This window comes from Arthrobotrys flagrans (assembly GCF_004000055.1).
Source record: "Arthrobotrys flagrans strain CBS H-5679 chromosome Unknown unitig_1, whole genome shotgun sequence".
Classification (NCBI taxonomy): Eukaryota; Fungi; Ascomycota; class Orbiliomycetes; order Orbiliales; family Orbiliaceae; genus Arthrobotrys; species Arthrobotrys flagrans.
In genome coordinates this window covers 1345680-1369393 of record NW_027137556.1, presented here as the reverse complement: position 1 = coordinate 1369393, position 23714 = coordinate 1345680, and the positions used below count along the sequence as shown (strand labels likewise).

Sequence of the window (23714 nt, the reverse complement as noted above, 5' to 3'; positions counted from 1 at the left end):
CTTCAAACTTCCCAGACTGCGTTCAAACGTCATTGATCCTTGGTAACATCTTGACATTGCAGGAGCTAATGTGAGCTGTCATTAAAAAGTCTCATTTATACCTGTGCCAGGCTCGAGCGTTGCATAAGGTTTGTATCTTTGGCCGCATAAGCACAGGTCAATTTGTGTGGGGTAACGCTGCTCGCGCCCTGTGCAGGCGCAGCAGATTGCAGCAGGCTGCATATTGTTTTTCATGCTGAAATTCATATAGAATATTTATCGGAGGTAGAGCAAACAAAAAAGTAAAATAAAATAACTAAGAAATATTTATGGTCTACAGGTTCTTGCTTGTAGGCTTGGGGCCAAGTATCAGGTATCTCGGCATCTAGCCATCTCATAGCACGCTTCCATTGTTATCGTATATACTTTCGTTTCCTATATTAAAAGACCAAAATAAAAAAGGGTGAGAACTTCTTCCATTTCAATAGTTTAAGAATAGCTTTCCCATAAAACAAAAAAGCAGTGCACCAAAGGGACAAGGGAGGGAATCGACCAGATCCTCCGTATACAGGCTTTGAAAAAGAGGTATCTTTAGGATAGAAAGGTGTCTTAATTGGAGAATCGGCATGGGTAATAGGATACATCTAGCAAGTAAATTGCAAAACGAGGTCGCTGGTCTTGTTAAAAAGCGTTGAAAACAGAAGGAATAGGACACAATCCAATTACTCCTCAGTCGCCCTTTCGAGATCTATTGAAACAAGTCATTAGCATCCAATCATTCATGCTGGCCTCGCTGGGAGAAACTTACACGCTGATCCTCCTAGCAATTTTGTTCAGTTGCGGGTCCTTGTCAGCGCTCTGGACTGCCTTCTGAATCGCCTCCTTTCTCGACTCCTCCTCTTTGGTATTAACTTCCTCGGCGGTAGGTGGCAACCTCTCATTCTGCAAGTCGACCTTTCTAGCATCCTCAAATCCGTGAATCGCATTCTTGATACCTTCAGCGCCCAACATCAATGTACCAGCCGGCAGCTTACCACCGGCAGCCGTTTTAAGCTCTGTGATGCTTTCTGATTCCTCACGGAGGACCTGGAAGACACGCGAAAGACGACCAATGGCCAAAATCTTGTTCTTGATGGCACGGCGTTTCGCTTCGAGGTTTTCGGGGTCTCCACCTGATTCACTAATTGGAGGCGATGAAGGTTCAGCAGAGAGGGGTGTTTCGGTTTCAAGTTCGTCCTTAGAACAGGTATTGAGGATAGCAATAAGCATATCGGTGACTAGAGGATTGTCAGAATATATATAAAATAGCTCAGATAGGGACTGGATACTAACTCTTCTCGCCGACGAAGGGAAGCGACCAGGTAAAGACATCCATAAAGTTAGGTAGCCAGTACGGGTGGGGTGTGCAATCTAGAGCCGATTAGCAATCCTAATCCCGCATCACGATTCCATAAGCCTTTCACTCACTAAATTGTCTGATATTCATAACATTATTCTCATATTTCAGTACGGCAGCCTTGTTGTTATAGACATCCAGATAGTTTGGTGCCGAGAAGATGGTCATAACGCTAGGAAAGCCGGTCGTTTTTGTTTTCCTATACATACGGTAACCGGCATCCTGCGCTTCGTGGGCTCGAATAATCGAAAGAAGGTTGTTCTTTTCAAGGAAATTGCAAGCGGCGGGATATGAGAAGAAGTAGGAACATCCACGAACATGGTTGTGCGTGAAGAAGTCGTTCGTCTTCTCCTGACCAAACTCTTCCAATGGGTCGGACCACAAGATGTCGCACATGAGGCCTTGCGTGGGTGGCTCGCGGAATCGGTCAATCTACCACGCGAAGTTAGCAATCACAACTATAGCCGATCCCAAACCACCAACTTACAGCTCGGATGTCGTCGAGGGTATGTAATTCCGGACTGAGGCCGCCGTGGATACAAAGGAACTGCTTGTTCATAACAGCAGCCAAGGGTAAGGAGCAGAAAGATTCTGTGCATGCATCATAAACTCTCTCAGTATACTTGTGCTTGCCTTTTCACAAAAAGATTCATCAGCTGCATATCCTCTCAAAAGCCATCTTGATGACGTCATACATTCAAGCTTAAAGGTAAAGTAGTCTGTGAGATGCCTGCACTCATGGTTTCCGCGAAGTAGCCAAAGGGTATCCGGGTAATGGATTTTGAGGGCCCAAAGATACAAAACACACTGTTCCAGCCGTTAGCATACTCCTATCTGACCTTCAATGGAACCCAGGGATCGCCAAACTTACTTCAATGCTAAAGTAGCCTCTGTCGACGTAATCTCCCAAGAACAGATATCTGGTCTCCTCAGGATTGCCACCAACTTCGAAGAGTTTCATCAAATCGTAGTATTGACCATGGACATCACCGCATACTGTGATGGGGGCATCCATCTCCAACAAATTCGGTTCCTTCCTAAGAATTTCTGTTCCTCTTTGGATGATGAAGAGAGCCTGCTCTTCCGTCAAACGGCCTTCTCGGTAGAAGTGCTGCTTCAGGAATGTAAGATTAGGTTTGGTAGGGTCATTCGGGTCGTAGAATTGCTCATCCGTCGGTTTTTGGGTAGCAGGAGCTTGAACATCTACATAATCCCGTATATCAGTTAAGCTCCGTATGTGGTAGCGGCGAAGGCCGATGGGAAATGAGGAGCAGCCGGTCGATATTGGAATATCGAGAGTATTTTGAAGCTTTATGTACCTTTGATGACTCTCTCTTGTGTGCTAACCGTAGTTCCATCTTCCATAGTATGCAGAGTAAAGTCGATCTCAGGGACGGGCTTCTTCTCCTGAACCGCTTTGATGGCCGCCTCGATTTTCGCCGTATTCTCTTTCGCCAAAGCTGCTGCGTCCGCCATGATGAATATCGTAGATATGAGCTAGTTTCCCAATTCAAGAGTGTTTAGTTTCGTTGTGATGAAGTTTCCGATGCTTTCGTGGGGCGGCTGTGATCGAGATGCAAGTGGTAGAAGTTGAGAGGAGTGAGCTACTGCTGACGTTAGAATAGGAGGCTGCTGAAAGATAGTGCTTAACAAACGAATCCTGACACTCAACTACCCCAGGAAGATGCCCTTAGAAGCAAAAGGATGAAGTTGATACTAAGGAAAGAGTAGAGTCGCCGACAGCCAAGTAGGTGGAGATTGTTTGAGCAAGTCTTGTGCAGGTCGAGCAGGGGGCAAATCGAAGCGGCAAATAATCTTAATCCTAATGCCTAGGAAAGGCTCGAATCTCTCAAGTGGCTGCAAAATTACCAAATCGTTGAACCACTAACAAGGTAACCAACTCGGTATAAGCGACAAAGCTTCGTCACGGCAAGCTTGGGGGAAAAGGGATATAATCCTCACAGTTCCTAATCGACGTCAACAACCACCGGATCTTGATAGAGACCGCCGTTTCGCTAGACAAGATGGAATTCAAGTTTGCCGATGACACTTTTTTTTGACTTTGACAATTGGGGGGTTTGTTCGCTGGCACGTACGAGGTTTCCAGTATTAGCGTGTGCTTGAATTTCCTGCAGAAGGAGGGGTAATCCGCCACAGAAGGCCTTAATGTCAGCCAAGTTTAGACTTCCCCGATTCGTCGAGGAGTGGCGGTGAATAGTCGTTAACGGAGCTCTTGCGCCACAGCTTCTGGTGACGCCTAAATTGATGTACCTGATTGGTAGACGGAAGCCGGAGAGAGGTGCAAATAATAGTTGGTATCTGGTCGTTCGATATGAAGTATAAGCACCTACTGCCTGTTCAGAGGCTGATTAGATGATGAATGGTTTGGTAGATTAGATTGAAGATAAATTTATGACGGCGGTTTCTGCATGTAAAAGCTATTGACGGTTGTCGCGCTGTGTTGTTCGAGTGACAGTGAAGCCGAGACATCTGTGACACCAACACAAAACTTACCACACTACAGACCTTTACATTCCAAACACCACAAGGAGCTCATGATAATGATATGGACCTTTGGTGCATCATAGCTTCATCGACAATCTAGAGTACTCCTCTAGTCTGGTACTTAATATACTATGTAGCTACGTAGTTTCATCAGGCCATTGTTGATCAATCAAGCCAGTCTACCCGGTCTCATATGATCATGCTATACATATCGAACTATCGGAAGGCAATGCCTCATACGAACATACCCTGTCGGCTTTCATCCACTGACAAATTCACACTGATAATGCCACCAATCCCCTCATCTGGTGCGCAGATTTGTAGAAACTTCATGCCTGTAAATTCCCGTCCTGCAGTTCTTTCATAAATTACATTTCGGTCACAAATTTGAAGGATATTGTGCACGTGAATTTGGCGAATATATGAAGACCGCGCAGATCGATCTTACATACAAATATAGCAACCTGGGATATTGCAGGACATATGGCTACTGTCATAACACTCCACTTCTAAACGGAATGTTGACATTGAATTCATATGAACTTTAATTTTAACAAGGATATTTCGTTTATGTGGTATATCCGGGTATCTGCATAGTATTACATCTATCGCGGTATCAGATGGCGGCCCGTAGGCTAGTTGCGTCTCTCTGCATGTGCCTCTAGACCCTACATGTGCGAGTATGGAGGGATAGAAAATTCAGCGCGAGTACTGGAGATGTCAGTGGGATTTCGAATTTCTAATAAATCTTTATCGTCATATATACATAATTTGGTTGGGTTAGATATCATAGCGGCACCTTTCCTTCCGTAAATTCATCCAAAATGTCCCTGTTAGCCTCATTATCGCCGCATATATAATCAAACTCAAAGAATAACTCCACTAAAAAATCCGGGCGTAATCGAAAATACAAGTAAAATACACAGAAATAGAAACAATTCGTGGCGAAATTGGGTATATGATTTTGTTTCGTGTCCGTCGACATACACGGTCAAATAAGAAAAAAGCGAGACCGCAATCGAGGTATAGCATAAAAACTCAAAATCATAAAAACTCCTTCTCGAGCGGAGAGTCATGAGCCAGAGGGCTCCTTGGCCTTCCATTTGCATTCGGCCCCTCAGCGGACTCACTCGTCACTGTGATCTCGGTACTTTTGTATACCAAGAAGCCTCCAAATGTCGGTGGTGGCACTGCGATTTCTTCAAAGTCGTCGCCAGCACCCAGTGTCGATTGTAAAGTTGCACTCCTAGATCTTCCGATCTGTGAATTGAAATCAAAGTCCTTTTCATCGGTTATTGATTTATTCGACTTGTGCCCTCCTCCAGCGAGTTTCAGACGCTGTAGAAGCGAAGGGCTATGTTTTACCACGCCGTTTCCGTGAAACCCTGAGCCGCCACCGCTTCCGTCGACTGCTGAGATTGTGGTAATCGTTGTATTATCATCGAAGTAGCGGCCATTAGTGGTCGCTAGAGGGTTTGCCGTCAATTTCAAATCCGGATTAGAAAAGAGTGTGCTTTCGACTTGGTCATGGGCTGTGAAGAGGGGAACTTGGCGGAACAGCATGATAAAAGATAGCCGAATTCCGGGCAGGCTGGCAATTATGATGCCGATGTGGACTTCCAGACTGACCCAGAGCCAGAGTTCGTAACCATACCCTGTGACATTGTTAGTGTATGACTTCTTGATGAGGCCTCCGAGAATATTGATAGAACATACATGTATGATCACCTTCGAAGGTCTTGTGCAAAGCCTTCAGCCTCAACCCTGCAAATATACAAACGCTGATTCCCGTTAGTTTATTTCCTCTAGATATCAATTCGAATAGATGTAAAGGGGAACTGACAGTAAACCCAGAGAAAACAGCCCAACCAACGCAGCTCTCTCCTTCCTTGGCCTCTTCATTGCCATAACTGTTGTTAATGGCAAGAAAAACAGAATTATGTCGCTCACCAAGTTGAGTCCTCCCTGTGCCATGTTCAAGTGCTTGAAGGCCTCGTAAGGAATGCACGACCTTTTCGAGATACCTTGCCCCAGCAATTGCCATGTCGATTGTACTGGTTGACATTGAAAGATCATCGGAATAGCCAGTCCCAAACTCCATGCTAAGAAGAACGCTAGGACGATGTAGATTGCCCATCTAAACCCCTTCTGACTTGCAACGCGCAAGTAGAAGCAGAGAATCGAGACTTTGGTGAACATAACGCTGAATGAGAATGCCCAACCATTAATCCATTGCCAAAAGAGAATATCCTGCGCATTCCGCCAGTCGATATCCCACATGTGCCTTCCCCAGCCATATTTGAGAGTTTTGAAGTGAGAGATCGAATCGGCGATTGCGAAACCCTATAGCAGTCATACTTTGTCAGTACTTTACACATTGCTTCCATAGATCCTAGATTGTAGGGAAGTATTACCCAAGCCGGAAGAATGATTATATCATCGATACCCAGGCTTCTTGTTACAACTCCCCTCGTTACTACTCTTAATATCACCGCCGTCGAGGACAATGCAAGTAATAAACCTTCCACGGGAGGTAGATAGGTTCCATACAATTCCGGGTTGACATAATTCGCCTTCGGCCATTGCGCTACTTCGGAGAGTGTATATGCTCTATCCATGGCGTCGTTGAACACCCCTCTCTCCTTCCTTCCCTTCCCTTCCTCTAGGAGTTTGCCGGAGGGTACACGTCAAGCCTATATAGTCGGTGTAAATGTTGGAAATATTTCTCCCTAACTACCTCGACATGATACTAGTATAGTCGAAGCAATAATGTTGGTGGCAACGAAAAGGAAAACCTGGAGAGACTGCCGTCGAATATGAGCTGCAAAGCCAGTACAAAGGAAGACGGGCTTGATTGGAAACGCCTCCGAAGGAATAAAGAGAAAACGAGCCAACGACCTGTCGTTCGAGTTCCGAAAATCCAAGCAAGAAATGACCAAAAGGAATGTGTGGGTGCAAAAGCGTCGAAAAGAAAGAAGTAGAAGAATAAGCCGGACCAGCAATTCCAACCCGTTGGGAAAGATAATACTGCAGGTTTTGTTTAAGGATGTAAAATATCAAAAGAAAAGATCGCAGACTACTTTTAAGTCGGAAACTGTCAAAAAAGATAGTTAGCGGACTCAACAACTGTCGAAAGGTGTGTCTGTGGTCGTTTCGCTTGGAGCTGTTCCCAAAGGATGGACCCTTCCCAAAACATCTACAACAGGGATTGCAAGCGCATGAAGTTAGGGAATGAATGACGGCATTGACTACCTTTGCTTAGCTTCGTACCACCCTTCGTCTAATCTTTTTGATAACCATAATAGAATAATAAAATAAAGGGAAAATGTGGTTGGGGAGGAAGAAATAGAACTGTTTCCCAGAATAGATAGGCTGCCGAATTCTCACTCGATCTTCTTAAAAACGCAAAGTATCGACACTCTTCAGAACCTGTCAATTTGAACAAGGGGGAATCATCTAAAGCGAATGCGACAAAACAGAAAGAGATTCCCATTCGCTCCTCTTTTGTCCTTGTGAAACCACGAGCCAACGACAGGCACTTCACAGCGTACCGCCTCTGCGCCTGTCGGAGGGGTTGATTTCCAAAGGTGGCATTTCGCTGGTGATTGGATCACTGTTCGACACTTTGGCTGATCCCTGGGTCTTATTTCCCAGCTAGTGACTGGGTTTCTGGCTTGGCCTATGGGGTTTCTTTGTCTTGGAACTATGGAGCTTAAAACAGCTGTGTCTAGGCTACCCTACCCCGATATTGTTTCTGGGCCTGCGGTTCCGTCGAATCGTGGCATGAGAAAGATGGTGGGGAACGGCAGACACCAGTGTGGATTTGATCAAATTTGAACGAGATCGTGGCGGCGCCCCATCCTCTCGCTTGCTGGCATTTCACCAACTGTCCAACGAAAGCTCGTTCGTGTTAAGTGACTGGAGAACTTCGATAATATAATGCGATATGCAATGCATCTGTGAGCTCATGAGGAGAAATGAATCTATTCAAACCTCATTTCTGGGAAATTGGATGAAGTGGCACGGCAGAGAGCTACGGGAGCTAGCAATAAGCATCGGCACAAGTGGTCGACGGGTACTTCCAACGTCCCAAATAGTCACTTGCGGACTTTGCATGTGTTTGATGGCATGTATTCGATCGAGGTCGGGCTGGTTTCAGATTTTTCGGCATGCTGCTGAAGCCATTTTCGCCTACCTGAACCTGCATTCCACGGGCTAGAATCCGTCTAAAATCGGAGGGAGATATCTTCTCACACTTAGGATTTAGAGGTCGAGAACCCCATCTTGTAGTAAGCAGGAACAGTTCGTTTCAACCGCCTAGAAGATAGACAGGAGGCTTCCCGTTGATGATCAGACGGATGGTGATTGGGATTGCTCGAATAAGCAGCCGACAATTTTTCATATCTGCTAGTTCCAAAAATGGCCTCATCGTAGTATTGCGTAAATAGTGTCAACGATATCTTGGCTTCTCTATTGCAAATATTTTTTGAAAAAATGAATCCATTGAGGACGAGTATATGAGGATAGTTGGCCGTTGAAGCGAAGCGTCAGGTCCATCCCAGCCAAGAAAAATCTACGCAACACTGTTCTAATGGTGGCTGATTCCCGCTGACGCTTACATTTCTGCATGTGACTTTCCAGGAAAATTCCGTGTCGCTGATGTCTACGGAGGCTCATGCATCTTGTCCCATTTTATAGGTTTACTACAAGCCTGTATTATAATATCCCTGGTTATCAGACTTATCACTGAACTGTCTTGGACATGCTCTGCAGGGCCGAGAATATGTCCTTGTCCGCCAGGGGATCGTGATCAGATAACTGATCAAGTTGCCAGGATTTTCGAAACACCAAAGGGATATTTTCGAAATATGAATGAATAATATCATGTATCATTTCATTTCTCTTGATATAAATCGATATCGATATTTATCCCAAGATATTTTGAGATCTATTTTTGTATGGCCACGTGAGCTGGCCTTCGTTTGTTCGCATAGACCCTGTTCGTGCCTAAGACGCAGATTCAGGAACAGGCCTTGGCGAGATTAAGGGTCACCGCTTAAGTTCGATGCGGGTCCAGGCGTTTTGAACTGATGTTTTGATTCTCAATCTTAGATCTTGCGGAATCGTGTCGCGACCGTCTCCTATTGTCGAAATGGGTTTCTCGACTTTACATTTACAATACCCATAGGCAGAGGGTTGAAATCCGACATTTTAACATTGCACCCTTGTCGTCGGCACTGGTGCAAATTGTCTGTCGCGAAGCCGAATTTTGGCCTGGGTGGATTGCGCTTTTGGATGTCGAAGGTGCCTTAGAGAATCGGTAAGGCAGTCGACGAGTCTTCCCCTGAATCGATAGCCGATAGTTCGGCATCATGGAACGAGTATGACTAACTATGACTCTACGAAGGCCTTCGCAAACCATCGTTTATATCTCGATCTGATATTTGAGTGATCCAATAGTTTCAATACTCAATCGTCTAGAATTCAGAATACCCTTGGTTGTACCGACATCTCCGGCTGGAAATCTACAAAAATGGGCAACAGTGATGATGGAACGAGCGCCTCCGATATTATCACCTACATCGGTGTTCCCCTTGCCGTCCTAGGTGTTATGCCTGTTCTCTACACATTTCTTGTCGCTATAATTACCCAGCATCATATCCGTCGGGAACTTCGTCGTAATTACATTAAAGCGGTTACCCGTACATCTCTCATGTCTGGTACCGTTGAGGTCGAACATCCTCGGTACTCGATACAACCTTTACAAAGAGATGACGTAGAGTACTGGAAAAAATCCGATGAGAGATCCGGAATTCGCGGAGGAAGCTGGACAATTTTCAATTGGCACAAAATCATTACAGGAAGAGTCCATTATCATTTGCGTCTAAGGGAAAGGATGGTACAGCCCCAGGCTGAGATCGATTTCGAAAAATTGGTAACATTTTTACTGGACCGAGGAGCGGTACCGGATGCTGAGGGTGTCAGGATGTTGAAGACAATGGGTCTACAAACACCTAGGATGACGAGACTCTTAACTACATCCGGGCCAGCGAAGAGGAGTGTACTCGTCGTCAGCAATCCTGAAGAGGCAGAAGGACATCTAAGTCTGAGTCTCTTCTGGGCCGATGAACTCGGCTCAAGGAACGAAGGCAGCTTACCTCCTTACTGGGCAAGGCTCCAAGGCAGTGAATTGCAGCTCGAGAAGGCTCCAGAGCCAACTGCAGGAGAAGGGCCGGCAGAGGTTCCAGATACCGCTGGCGAATCCAGCGAAAAGGCTGGCGATATCAAAGCAGACCCTTCTACCACCGAGAAAGAGATTCCACCACCTCCTTTCCCAGCGATTAATACACCAGCCCACTGGAGTGCTGAAGATTCGACATCCCGACTCCCGGTCCGACTTTTCCTAGGTACCACCGGGCTTGAGGATGCAAAAATCGAGACACTGGACGGGTCAGACGTCTACGGTTCATTCCGCATCGAGCATCTCAAGTTTCAATACCCTGGCGGCACAAGCAATATGAACATCTGGTTTGCCGCTGGCGCTGTAACAACTTTGGGAGAATACCATAAGGGCCTGTGGAAGTATTCTATTCCAATGGATGTTATGAGGTTTGCGCAAAAGGACACAATGCCGCACGGTGCCCTCGTCTGGCTGGGACTTTTAGAGGAAGAGGAGACCCCGATGATGGTGGCTCGAAAAGAGGCTAAGGTCAAAGCATTCCATGAACAGAGACACCAGGAATTCCTGGAAGGGATAAGACAGCGAGAGTTGGAGAAGAACATGCCAGAGGCAATGCGTCTACAAGCACAGCGTTCACGGCAAATGGCAAATGCGCAGGCGATGTTACAAAAACAAAGGGATGAACAAAGGGAGCGGCAGGAAGAGGAGTTCAGGAAGAAAGAACTCGCTTTGACAAGTCATCGGGTCACACAGGCTGTTGTATCTGCTGCCTGTATGGAATATCTTAAGAAGGAAGGCTATGTGCCGACGTCGGTTAACGTGCAGCAGGTATGCGAGGGTATGCTGTACAAGATGCTTTTTGAAGAAGAGTTCGCAAGCAGGATTTGCAAAGTACTAGATGGATGGATGGGGTGGGGGGAAGTTGGTGTCATGAACGACAGACACCTTGATGAGCTGAAGAAGGATATGGCAGGGTTTTGCTTTGCAGGTGTGATGTTGGCGGTTATTGGGGAGAGGGCGAAGAGCGCTGAGACTTGGGCGGGCAGCGATCTTGCTGAATGCCAAAGAGTCTTCAGGAGTATTTATTTAGGATGAAAGTTTCCCGATCAAAATATCCCTGTTTTGATGTTCTATCGGCGTTTTACGGCAGGCATGTCTTTAGAATCCAAAAGTATAGGTCATTGTATTTCGTACATTCCTAAGTGTAGTATTACGTGTATCATATTTAATGCATTAGCTAATATCTCCGACTCTATAACATCGCTCCAGAAGGTCAGATCGATCCGTGGCGGACTGGGGGTAACCGTAGATTCTTACCACGGGGAAATCAAGCCCACCGGAGCGGCTACAAGGCCTCAGGGAGGAAGGAAAACCTGACATCCTGATAAGTTATCGAGTTATCCCCAATCATAGTAGATAGAGAGTCTGTATCCTAAATGCTTCGGGCAAACACGCGGTGCATGGGCATTCTAAAAGTATATCGTCCTCGGCGCGGTACATGTATATATACCTAGGTATTCACGCTTGTGACTAAGATCCCACGGCCCTGTCAAATTCGGAAGCTATATCTCATGTATTTCCTGATCTCCGACTTCATAAATTCGAATCTCGTGGGTTAACATGAAATATCAGGCCACATCGTAATGCCTCTACGCCTTCGAGTTAGCTAGTATCCCATACGAGAGAAATTTTCTGCCGGTCTTCGTGAATTCGACGCTAACGATGTCTTCTGTGTCGGCCTTCTCGGGTCTTTTTTTCCAAATATAAACATTTGAACAAGAAACTATTTCAAGGGTTGAGCAAGAGGAAACCCTTTTAATTGAAACGGCTGAACCCGACGTATGCACGTCAAGAGTTTTTGAGTGATCCAGAAATGCTTAACTCAACAGAAGCTTTCGCTCAAGCCTACTTGGTTGTTGAAGTTCCGTTAGACTATGTAGACGCCTTCCCGAAACGGTCAAAAGTGACAGGGTCCACGCAGGAAGAAGGTGGAGATTGATCAGATTAGTAGATTAGATCCTGGAGATATGCAAATTATCAGATGTCAAAATGGCATATTTAGAAACTAAATTCGAAGAAAAAAGCTTAGCTTCAAAGCCATCTGCAGCCTAGGTGGGTGGGATGTTAACAGAAAACTAATGATCATCTTCCGAGATCGGGGAGGTAAGCGGGATGTGTAATTTTTGACGACGTTTTTCAAAAATTTCGCGCGAGCTCTGGAGGATTCCGTTGATAGAAATATTTGTAGTTGTCTTATCAGGCCTAATCATGCTGATTAGATCGCATCTGATTTGATTAAAAATTATCGTTCCATGGAGCTAGGTGATTTAGACTTCGAGTTCCCGTTTGTACCGTCTATAAGTGGTAGGTGAAATAGGCGATCATGTTCCAATTCCTCGAATATAGAGTGGGGTCTTTCTAGTGTGCAGGATATGGTGACGAGAACGCGGGTATCCAGGCTGCAGATTGGATCCCTTTATGCAGCTGCCCACATGCGCATGCGCATATGTTGTCAAAATCCCTCCGTTAACAGGAAACGCTCGAAACGTAGAAATGGCAGATCAGCGGAAATCTTACCGTATCATGCCGAGGAGATAATCAGGACACGAGATCTCGAAGGATCTAATCTTGATATGATACGACACGACCTCATCCTGATCATCAGTCTGTGTATGGTGTGCGAGTTAGCTTTAGGGAGGTAATGCTGTCAGTAATGCATGGCCATGGAACATACACAACAACTGCAGCTGCAAAGCATCGTCGAACGCAGACTTTTATTTCCGTGGGACCATGATCAAAATTTTTGATAATTAATTGCAGCTTCTTTATCTTGATCCAGTGGGGTTGCAGGATCTAATCATATCATATCTTGCTTTGGGATGCATACAAGGATATACGTATATTCCCAAGTCCGCATGGTCTAGATATCTCTTTTCTCCCGAAAAGGCTCGAGTTTTACAGAGTATTGGACGAAGAACAGCCGGGAAAGAAAATAACCTTGTCAAAGCGGGTGACATAATCACATGCGCCTTTTATTCCCTTCAAACCTTCGTAAATTCGATTTCGATCCAGGCATGTTAATATTCCGCGGGCTGAAGATTCTAGCTGCATTGTGGTAGTTCATGCGGATATTTCGAAATCGAGTTCAGAGGTTTCATGCGACCGCCAACACCACTGCACTATAGGTCAGGACCCCTCTGTGACGTCTTTTCCCAGTCCCATGTCCGTGAAACACTTACAATCATTTTATCCAGTTTTAAAGAAAAAGTTGTTTCCATATTTTCATGGGTTGAAGAAGAAAAGTGGATGCAAGATATATTGGGGTTTTAAAGTGTGGCACGCTTTGGCATTGTGGAACCTTGCGGTAAGGAGGCTAAAAAAGCAAAGGCCTGCAAGTCGGAAAGTTCGACCGTCGAACCGAGGCACCGAAAAGCCGCCTCTCCAATTACAAGGCATAGTCCGGTAGACGACAGATAGCCTCATCCGTAGACAAGACGGGTTCTTCGTTCTAGTGGTGTCGCTGGATTATGGGATGCTTATGGAATGCTTACAATCGGATTGTGTATTGTTGATTACCATCGCTGGCTGCCAATGCCCATGCTTCGTTCTATTACAACTTACAAGGCGAACTGCCCTTCTCGAGCTTCTCAGACAAAAAGACGCTGTGGTAGTCGAGGGTAACCTAGCACAAAGTTAACTTGCAAACTCGGGACTTGTAACTTTGGGCTATAATAATTTTCTCTGAGAGCACGACCTGAGGTCCCACCTATGCATTCGGTAGGTATTGGCATATTCTCACTAACAGGACGAAGTTCTCGCTACATGTGGAATACCCCCACTAACAGGGTAGGCTGCAGCTGTTGGATTTGGAAGGTTGATATCCGACAAGCGACTGTTGGAGATACCATCCCAACACATTTACCCAAAGACAGTAGCTTCAAATAGATGATGCCATTTTGCAAATGTATTTCATGGGCGAAAAGTTTGACGGGACGAATGGCGTCCCCCCAGTGTTGAAGATAAAATAGCTCTCTCAACCTCAGGTATAGTGAACTATGGGCCCAGGAAATGCCAATGTTGTCCACCGGGCTTATTACGTCTCGGAGCCAAAGTTTTCCGGGAAGAGTGCCTGGTCGTCTAAGTTGGCTGCTTGCCTGATCGGACTGGTCGAGCTTTCGAAATTGAAAGATTATCATAGGATACCTAAGGTTTGGCTGGCTGCAGAGATCATTAATCTTCGCTTTGTATTGTGTGATCTTTTTATTTTATTTTTATTTTATTTTATTTTATTTTATTTTATGTTTTTGTGAATATGGACCATGGGGCGGCAGGCCGGAGACTGCGATTCGCTTTCTTGCACCGGGTCGTTAGATTGACTAGTTTTTTTTCCTATTATATAATCAAACCCTGATAGCGAACCTCGTGAGCATGGCAATCATGCAGACGGCCTGCACCGTACCTGTTGCCAAATGTCGGCCACCAGAGCACCTATCCGTGTGGGAAAGTAACGTTGTTGTATTTTGCTCACAGGTGGTTGTTCTCCGATAACCGGGAACCCTGGGGCCGGTCTGCAGCTGTCATAAATCAGAGCCATCATAAATCAAAAACTTTCAGGGATTGCCATCTAGATCGATCCAGAAAGCACTATACCCACTGCCAATTTAGACTGTGAGTTGAAAATCCTTTTCAAGGAATGTATCCTGGGGGAAAGTTGCCGAGGTATGTAACGTAACTGGTCAATTTTTTCATGGTACAAATGGGATTCCTTCGAAGATTTCAGTAGTTTCATGGTAGTTAGCTGCCTCATTTTCAATATAAAGTCCCGAGACAAGCATATACCTGTGTTAAGCAAATACCATGGCGGACTGGAGCAAACTCAAAATTTAAAAAGGTCAAATGGAATATTCCCTAGAAAATTCTAAGGGGAAATAAGAATACTTTTATCTTAGTTTATCAGTTCCGTACACATATACAATTCCCCGTGGCTCAACGGCCACCTCGCCGCGATATTTCAATAGTTTGCAGGCACGGAGATTATCTAAGAACTTGGTAATGCTATATCTCCAACACATTCGAATATTCAAAAAGAAATTACATTTGCCCAGCCTCTTCATGCAGAAAAGAGGAGCACTGCAGCTTCTCTTGCCATTGATACACGCAAATTATGCACCTAGTATTCCGTCTTGGTAGATTCGCGGATCGGTCGTTTCTATATGCTGAAACATAATTATCTCTGTCTATTCCAATATGAGAACTTTTCACCGATTAGTTGTGTAGCATTCGTATGCAAAAACCTTAATTTTTTTTTTCTTGTCTCTTGAAGTTAACGCGAAGTTGGCCCGGGAGGCCCGTACCTGGATGAACCCCATATTTAAAGGTTGTAAGTATCCGCGGTGACACAATGCCCCATGGGCGCCCAGAAGGGGTACCCACAAGGAACCCCCCTCTTGTCAAAAATTTCTTTTTATCATGTAGATGCTAGTGGCAAGTTCCATCCTGTAACTAGACTCCGCAGAGTGCTTCCGCCCGTTCACGTCTTCAAGCACCGGAATGGTATTGCGACTAGCTCCTATCCTTGCTTGGGCCTATGACCAAATGCACAAGGCACAGAAAAATCAAAAAACAAAAGCGAAGGAGAAAATAGTATGAGATCCCATATTGGGATCTTATCAATCTACACCCATGCAGAGCTTGGGTTGATTAAGACAACTTGGAAAGTGCACCAGTTGCCGCGGTGGGTGGAGAATTATAAAGACTTGACGTCCCTACCCGCCGTCTGAACGGATATCTATAGCTACCCAGCACTATAGCATATTTCATCAACAGTTTGGCCCAAGGTCATAGGTATATCCAAGATCTTTTCACTTGGTGTATCATATTATCACAATGGCTTCAATGATTCAAGAAATTTGGGCTCGTGCCAACGCTGGCTCTGGCGGGCACTCGGCAGGCGGCCATGGAGGAAATAATTCTACAGGCGGTAGCAGCAATGGCCAAATGACCGAGGAGGAACTTCGTGCATTCCGCCACTGGATGTCAGTCATGAATGGCGAAATGGCGAAATGGTACGGGCTGAGTCTAGGCGCAATAATCTTCCTATTCATCTTCTTTCACGTTTCAAGAACATTTATGCACCTTCAAGGTCGTCGAGGCGTTATGGGAAGAATGGCTGCATCACCCTTCCGGTATGCGATTCCATAAAGGTTTTAAACTTATCGACGTTAGGATGACTGATGTTTTGTTGCGTATAGAGTATTTCGAAAAATTGCTTTGCGAAAGATGCCCAAATTCACTTCAAACGGGCATTTTGGTTTGATAGCTGTATATACAGGCATCAATATCTTCTTTGCGGTTTATAAAATGGGATGGGGAGGCAAGTATGGAACTAGTTTCATCTCGAAGAGATGTGGATGGTAAGACCCAATCCAGTTCTTGAATATATCACAGGGAATAAATTATATTAACCCTTTACCTGATTTTACATTACCTAGGCTCTCTCTTGTCAATTTGGCGTTGGTCTTTCTTTTGGCCATGAAGAACAATCCTTTTACCTTCATTACAGGGTACTCTCATGAAAGACTAAACGTCCTCCACAGGTGGGCTGGGAGGTTCTGTTGGATCCAAGGTTCTATCCACGTCATGTATGTCCCCTACACCATAAAAATGACAGAATATATTAATTAACATTGGGAACAGCCTCTACATATATAGTTGGACTAAGAGCGGAAGCCTCCTATCCCGCCTTAGGCAAGGAGATCCGGCATATCGAGCGGGCTTGATAGCCTGGATCTTCTTTACTGTCCTCTTCTTGTCCTCCTTCGCATTCATTCGCAGAAGAGCATATGAATGGTTCTATATCGTTCACATCATCTGCGCTCTTGGCGCTGTTGCAGCGCTCGGTTTCCACCAACCAAAGACATATGGGGCAGCCTTATATCTAGCCTCTGCCATGTGGATTTTTGATCGGCTTGTTAGACTCTCCCGTGGATTCCACTATAGCAAGGGAACCAAAGCAACTATTTACCCACTTCCTGGCGACTGCGTTAAGGTTGTTCTTAACAAAACTGCAACTTTCCAGCCTGCATCTCATGGATTCATCAACATTCCGTCCATCAAACTTTTCCAGAGTCACCCCTTTACTATTTCTTCGGCGGACTCCCTCGAGTTCATCATCCGTGCTCAGAGAGGATTCACTCGCAAGCTATACGACAGGGCCGTTCTGAACCCTGGTGAATCCCTTGGGTGTTACTTCGACGGCCCATATGGCAACATTCCAGACTATCGAAGGATGAACCGTCTGGTCTTGTTCGCCGGCGGTAGCGGTGGGTCATTTTCTTTTGCTATTGCTACGGATATTGCCCGCAACCTGAGCCGGTGCTCCGTCGAAAGCATTGAGTTCGTTTGGGTTATTCGTGAAAGATGTAAGTTGAACCCCGACCTATTAATCTATCAAGGAAATTAATCTTGAGACTAATAATCACATCCTGGTAGCTCATACAAAATGGTTTGAAAAGGAACTCGAGGAGCTACAGAACTGCCCCATCGTGAACCTACGCATCTTCGTCACCCGCAAGCCTTCAGATCTCATCAACACACATCCAGAGTCCCCAACAAATGCAACAGCAGAGGACCTTCAAGGTTCTCTTCCAGTTCAGGATAGCACAGACTCTGGTTTAACCTTCGATGAGAAACCTGGCCCTTCAGTTGCGAATTCAACCGACCTTCTTACTATTCCTGAGAAGGCCCTGGAACTTGTCATTGACACCAGGGTCCGACAAGTTAACAGGATTGGTTCTGACAGAAGCCTTAGACGAGATATCTTCGAATATGGCCGACCAGAGATGGACATGATCGTACAAGATGCTATTAGAAATGCGACCCAAAACGATCTTGTTGCGGTCGGAGCCTGTGGCCCTACTGAGCTCATGAGATGCGCCAGAAATGCGGCAGCTTCAGCGATCACGCCCAATGGACCAAGCATCTCTCTTCACTGTGAGCAGTTTGGATGGGGCTAATTCCATTTTCAGAATTCTGATAAAGTTGAGGAGGACACAAAGAGACTAAAGATACCCCGATAATTATTTTGTTATGAGTTTCGATGATTTACATCAATGATATATACCTGTTTCGTTAGTTTTGCATCGGGCCTGGTCGTTTATGGAGTTACCTGATTTTTGTTTTGGAGTTCAACATTTGTATTGAATCCTTAGAGTTTAAAATACGAATGATTGAGCTAGTATATACATAAATTAGTCCCTTACATAAATCTTCTGCCAACATCATAGTATTTGAGAGGAGTAGAAACATGACCACAACGTAAGTTCACTTGCATTTAACTTGTTGTCTGGTATTGACTGAAAATATGATACCTGACTCTGAAACTGTATAGTATGATCGGAACCACTCTTGAATTGGGACCCCTATATCGAACAAGTTCCCTAAGTTGTTAATGTAAGTATGCAAGAGTATCTTTCGCATTGCCTGCTCCGGAGTGCCAAATCGAAGTCGTTCCAAATCCATGTAAATCTCTCCCATATATTCATCCACACCAGATTAGATCTAGCCCAACAAGGGTTGAAAGTACCATGCTTGTGATCTTATGCCGGTTTAGCCGGTCTATATAACCCCGAAGCCTTGGAAATACATCACATACAAGGGTAATATATATTGCAACACTCGTTAGGCGGCATGAAATCCGAATATACTGTGACGTAGAAAAGTCTCTTGAGCTCTCACGCCACCCAAAAAACTAAGAGCGCAATATGCGAATAGGTTTCTGTGATCTGCCAGTTTATCATAAACATTGCATAACTCACACATTATGATACCTGACTAAGTGATGATAAAAGCGCTATGCGCTGTATGTGTGAGAAGGATACCCATGTGGTCAAGGGCGAGGGTCAGGCCACAGGCAAGCCGAGACCGTCGATAGCTGTCAACTTAAGGTGCGGGGTTTCAAGCCACAGACCTTTTTGCGGATTGTGCAACTTGCGCCCGTTTCACAGTTGAAGATATTCTCCACCCGGGAATATGTTCCGACAAGGACAAGCTAGTTATGGAACTACATGCTACAGGCAGCACGAATGTGAAGTGTGCTAGCGGCCCCTGAAGGACCACGCCTTTGAAGATGTAGAGACGTTTGCCGTAGGAACCGAATCCCGGTCTTTCATCTTTGGTTCTTTCTGTTTTGTACCCTGTGACTACTAATCCAGAGGTCATCTGGAATGACAGCCTAGGTTGGTCTCGTACCCAGGCCTAGGTTGCGAAAAAGCTTGTTTTTTAGGAGGAATACGCGATTGGCTCATGTGTAGAGTGCTGACACCGCACCTATATCTCCATTATAATATTACAGCGTGAAGGACAACGAGAGCTAAATAGATGACAGATGTTGGAGCAGCTAACCTCCTAACTTCCGGGCTGCCTTTCTTGAGCAAGATACGTGCAAGGGTATAACTTCTACTCTAATAACCCCACCTCTTCTTTCTTAATTGCGCTATTAAGCTACCGGGGTCCAACCAACGTGGCCAACCCTTCGAATTCTACTTACCTCCGTGCGTCGAGGGCTGAAGGAGAAATGGGGTTTGTCTCGTAAACCAAACAGTGCTTCGGCACTCAAATCTTCTTCGGGGGCTCCCACTTGTTCCCTTTATTCTCATGGAACTCTAGAACCCAATCTCTAACAACCTCGATTTCTTGATAATGCACATCCTGGATCCTCATTGGCTCCTTTGAGATATCTCCCAAACCATTTTCATCATTATGGTGCCATGCCTCTTGAATCAAAATGCTAAGTCGGTCACTTCTGTCCTTCTGTGGTGAGTGTAGACTGTGTGGTGTAGCGTAGAGCCAAGGGTCGTGAGTTCCGTCGATATACATAAGTCGTGGGGCAGTGAGATTGTAGCCGCCGTATTTTAGAACTTTGGATGTATCTATGACAAAATCCGGGGCTACGAGCTATCAGCAATAGAATGGCAATCAATGCAAACTAGGACCAAGGTAAAACCTACGCATCTTGAAAGAATTTTGACATATTCGACGAAGATACTTGAGGTCTACGATTCGTGGTATCAAAGTCGGGAAACCGGCAGGAGCTCCTGGGATAAGATATCCCCACTATATCATCGTCATCAGTATCATAACCAGCGCATAGCAATGGAAGGAGTAGTACCTCTGTGCAAACTTGCCACGTCCATAGCTTCCAACTATCATTCAAAGACTCGCCTTCGTATCCGTTCAAATTCCACGTCCCTGCACACTTCACCAGGTCCTCGTCGCCGCAACTACTCCCTAGCGATGCCCTCGTCCACCTCGCAAAGTTATAGATTCCTTCTTCTAGATCAAAATCTGACCTCTCACTCAAGACTTTTTCTGGACAATCTGGTACACTGTAGTCCTGACCCAAACCCTCTGTGATATTCCCGCAAAACCTATCCCAGTCCTTCGCCCCGCTTTGGTTCTTATCCCAATTCCCACCCTGCCAGATTCCGAGAATACCAAATATAAAGTTTGCAGCATCCCGATCCTCCAACCTTTTCACCCCAAACAACTGCTTGAAGTCCGACCATACCGATCCTCCCACCGCGCTGTATGTATCTATTCTCCTCGCCGTCTCTTCCAAGATCGCAATACAGGTAGGATCTCCAACCTTTCTCACTGGTTCATTATACTCCCAAAAGTTCTCCCCAGCCCAAGTCACTGCGCTTGACGCTAAAGACCCGTAGTATGCCTCCGGGTACTCCACTTGTAAAAACGCCGACTTAGCTCCAGCATAAGACCCACCATAGCTAATGAACGGCGTGGTATCAGGCCGAATGTGAGATAAATTTGCAGGAAGCTCTTTCCACAAGTTCTCTGCAAAATACGCATTATCCTTCAAACTCTGCGCAGTATTCAACCATTTCAGGTTTTCAACTGTTAGATTTGGAGTTACATAGCTTTTGCCGTAGTATCTGTGTTCTAGAATAATTCCAATTCCGCCAAGGTATTCTGTGATGTATCGCCCAATGCCTGTTTGCATATATTCGATACGACCTGCACCACTTGTTTCCCCGCCTTCGAGAACAAAAACGGGTCCACCAGGCTTGTAGAAATGGGTGGATATCCAATATCGTTGTTGAAATGTGTTGTTGTTGGAAGGATCGAAGTGGTCGACCTTTTGGGGGAACCAAAGTTGGGAGTATGGTATGGCATTGGGATTCGAAGAACCATCTAGAGCCCGTCTAATTGGTAAGGGGAATATAGCAAGTTAGATATGTGTTTATGTAATTAAGGGATTTGGTTGTTCAAATTAATTCCATACTTTTCGAGTTCAACTTTTAGAGCTTCTTCATGTCGTCTGCGTAATCCTGGTGGCTGGAAGGCGGGTTGGTATCGCGGAAACCTCTCCTCGCCTAGCACCAGTGACACCGACGCAAATGCTGCGATGGTAGTAGCAATGAATCCTGCTCTCATTTTGATTTCGCCTAGCAAAGAGAATGAAGAAAAGAACAGGAATGGAATGCCATCAAGATCAAGAGATCTGAGATTTAAGAACGGAACAAGATATATATCATTGCGCATTAGCTCCTATATGCCGTGGTCCGTTACATACCTGCCTATGCAAGATCCATCCCGCTTGTCTGAAGAAGGAAAGAGGACCTGCATATCTCGTCACACAACCGGAAACTCCACATCTAATATCGATTGCGGAATCATATCATGTGTTAGCGAGGATCCTCAGGGGCCGAACGTCTATAGATATGGAATCGAAGAGATACACTAGTACTAACTGCTGATCGAGGACTAGCGCATAGCCAGCTCTACCACTCGGAGTGATATGAAGAGTCCGCGAGATTGATATCTATAAGTACCAGTAATTGTGCAATAAAGGTGCCTAAAAATTCTGGACATTCTTTTTCGATATAGCCATAGGATTTTATATTATTTTTCTTATTACATTTACTATTAGATATTATGCCCCGCACGAAATCCATCGGATGATAACGACAACATATCTACCTTCTATCGTCTGTACAATGACAACATGACAACTGTAGACATTGCCGCCTGGTTTTAGATTGGGCAGGTATTGGTATAAGGAGGGGCAGGAAGTCGCGAGTTCGTATAGGTATATGAATTCGCAACCTTGTAAACACCATCAGACCTGGTCTGACCACCGTTCACAGCGTAGCTGTCATCCCAAGTCCAAGTGTAAAGGGTACAAGTCAAACCCTGCGCCTTTCCGTCCTTTAACACAACATATGCGTCAAAGAAGTTCTACAGTTACAGAATATTATTAGCATTCCACAATCCAACATTAAGATATTAAACGGTATGAATACACTTACGCAAGCCTTATATTGACATGGAGTGCTAGCATGATGTCTTGAATTGTATGCCGTCTGGGCATCACAAGCAGCAGCACAAACAGCGGGTTCAAAGTAATCCACATTCACATCTGTGTTTGGATAACTCTTCACACCCAAATAAGTGCTATCGCCATTCAAAAGAGGAGCATTAATAGATCCGTAGAGATCTTGTCCGTAACTTGTGAAGTTGGCCAGGTTGCTAGCGGCATATGGTTTAACATATCCAACAGATGCTGCAATAACAACTTTGAATTCTCTTCGAGTTTGACCAATGTTATCGGCTGCACCAGCAAGGAAGGGGAAAGACCAAAGGGTACACTTGTAGTTTGTGATAATAGAAGGATTAGGGCATAAATTGCCAGGATCAAGAGATGGGTCTCGCTCGACGTAGAAGTTGAAGCCAAGGCATTGGGCCTTTTTTTCACAAAGGGTCTTGCAAGCGTTGATATCGTAGGCGTGCAAAGTGGTGAGTCCATGATAACCGATCTGGCTTACGCTACCCCTAAGGCCGTCGAATACCTTTTTATAGGGACCGAGAGTTGAGGGGTTAGTAGGAGGGTAGGCAGCTTCGACGGCTTCTTGCCACGGGGTGGGCTCGAGGTTAATGAATTGCGGGCCATTGTTGATAGGTTGAGGGGCGCAATCTCCAGGTACACGCTTAAGAAGAGCATTGATACCGCGACGAAGTTTCTTGATAGGAGTAGCTGGGTCTTCCTTGATGTCATCAACGATATCGCTGGTTGGGGGCTTGGAGACAGGGACAGGCTCTTTGGTCATCCCAGATTCTGGACCAGTGGACAAGTCATCCGATAAGAATGGAAGACTAGAGAAGTCAACATCCTGCGGGCGCGGTGCCGGCGCCGGAGCACTTAAGGCAGTAGCAGCGAGTGCTGCAAGGATAATTGATGTCTTCATCTCGATATATATAAAATACCAAACGAGAGTAAGTATATTAGAGAGATCGATATATAACCAATTAAGGAATATAAAGTACTATCAACGTCCTCCGCTCGTTATCAGATAAACGAATGTGGACCGTGTGATGGCAAGTAAATGTCGAGGAGGACTTGCTGGAGAATCTGGATGAAAGCCGTAGTGATCTTCGTGCTACCTCGTGTGGGGCGGGGACACATATTTATATTACCTTCAGGGTGTATATACATTCTCGTGTACTTCCAATCTAGGTTCCAGTGCGTGTGTGGCATAGAGTCATTACTCCTATACATTATAACAACGGGATCTAATTCTGTCATCTCTCTTGTTAGCAAGGCTGGGTGTACATGTTGGCACCCCTATTGTGGCTCAG

General features: G+C 45.3%; 8 protein-coding genes across 8 annotated transcripts; 3 read left to right on the top strand and 5 right to left on the bottom strand.

The window, feature by feature from the left end:
• Window positions 1-708: 708 nt before the first annotated feature.
• DFL_008401 (uncharacterized protein) lies at window positions 709-2851 on the bottom strand (the record flags this gene model as incomplete). The annotated part of the gene is made up of 8 exons (XM_067638129.1): window positions 709-727; window positions 788-1256; window positions 1312-1389; window positions 1447-1807; window positions 1863-2008; window positions 2071-2182; window positions 2247-2578; window positions 2695-2851. The coding sequence occupies 8 exons, from the start codon at window positions 2849-2851 to the stop codon at window positions 709-711; spliced, it is 1674 nt and encodes a 557-aa protein (XP_067486048.1).
• A 21-nt stretch (window positions 2852-2872) lies between these two features.
• On the bottom strand, window positions 2873-4213 carry DFL_008400 (uncharacterized protein; the record flags this gene model as incomplete). The annotated part of the gene is made up of 5 exons (XM_067638128.1): window positions 2873-2979; window positions 3041-3064; window positions 3245-3259; window positions 3338-3460; window positions 4129-4213. 5 exons carry the CDS (start codon window positions 4211-4213, stop codon window positions 2873-2875), a joined length of 354 nt encoding a protein of 117 aa, XP_067486047.1.
• Window positions 4214-4924: 711 nt separating this feature from the next.
• On the bottom strand, window positions 4925-6498 carry DFL_008399 (uncharacterized protein; the record flags this gene model as incomplete). Its single annotated transcript, XM_067638124.1, has 4 exons — window positions 4925-5535; window positions 5597-5661; window positions 5724-6223; window positions 6295-6498. 4 exons carry the CDS (start codon window positions 6496-6498, stop codon window positions 4925-4927), a joined length of 1380 nt encoding a protein of 459 aa, XP_067486046.1.
• A 1876-nt stretch (window positions 6499-8374) lies between these two features.
• DFL_008398 (uncharacterized protein) lies at window positions 8375-9321 on the top strand (the record flags this gene model as incomplete). Its single annotated transcript, XM_067638123.1, has 3 exons — window positions 8375-8393; window positions 8993-9200; window positions 9288-9321. 3 exons carry the CDS (start codon window positions 8375-8377, stop codon window positions 9319-9321), a joined length of 261 nt encoding a protein of 86 aa, XP_067486045.1.
• Window positions 9322-9413: 92 nt separating this feature from the next.
• On the top strand, window positions 9414-11156 carry DFL_008397 (uncharacterized protein; the record flags this gene model as incomplete). The annotated part of the gene is made up of 1 exon (XM_067638122.1): window positions 9414-11156. One exon carries the CDS (start codon window positions 9414-9416, stop codon window positions 11154-11156), a length of 1743 nt encoding a protein of 580 aa, XP_067486044.1.
• Window positions 11157-15947: 4791 nt separating this feature from the next.
• DFL_008396 (uncharacterized protein) lies at window positions 15948-18076 on the top strand (the record flags this gene model as incomplete). The annotated part of the gene is made up of 5 exons (XM_067638121.1): window positions 15948-16246; window positions 16313-16474; window positions 16553-16702; window positions 16758-17482; window positions 17553-18076. The coding sequence occupies 5 exons, from the start codon at window positions 15948-15950 to the stop codon at window positions 18074-18076; spliced, it is 1860 nt and encodes a 619-aa protein (XP_067486043.1).
• Window positions 18077-19673: 1597 nt separating this feature from the next.
• On the bottom strand, window positions 19674-21512 carry DFL_008395 (uncharacterized protein; the record flags this gene model as incomplete). Its single annotated transcript, XM_067638120.1, has 4 exons — window positions 19674-20008; window positions 20069-20174; window positions 20230-21280; window positions 21361-21512. 4 exons carry the CDS (start codon window positions 21510-21512, stop codon window positions 19674-19676), a joined length of 1644 nt encoding a protein of 547 aa, XP_067486042.1.
• Window positions 21513-22112: 600 nt separating this feature from the next.
• DFL_008394 (uncharacterized protein) lies at window positions 22113-23323 on the bottom strand (the record flags this gene model as incomplete). The annotated part of the gene is made up of 2 exons (XM_067638119.1): window positions 22113-22316; window positions 22388-23323. The coding sequence occupies 2 exons, from the start codon at window positions 23321-23323 to the stop codon at window positions 22113-22115; spliced, it is 1140 nt and encodes a 379-aa protein (XP_067486041.1).
• Window positions 23324-23714: the final 391 nt, after the last annotated feature.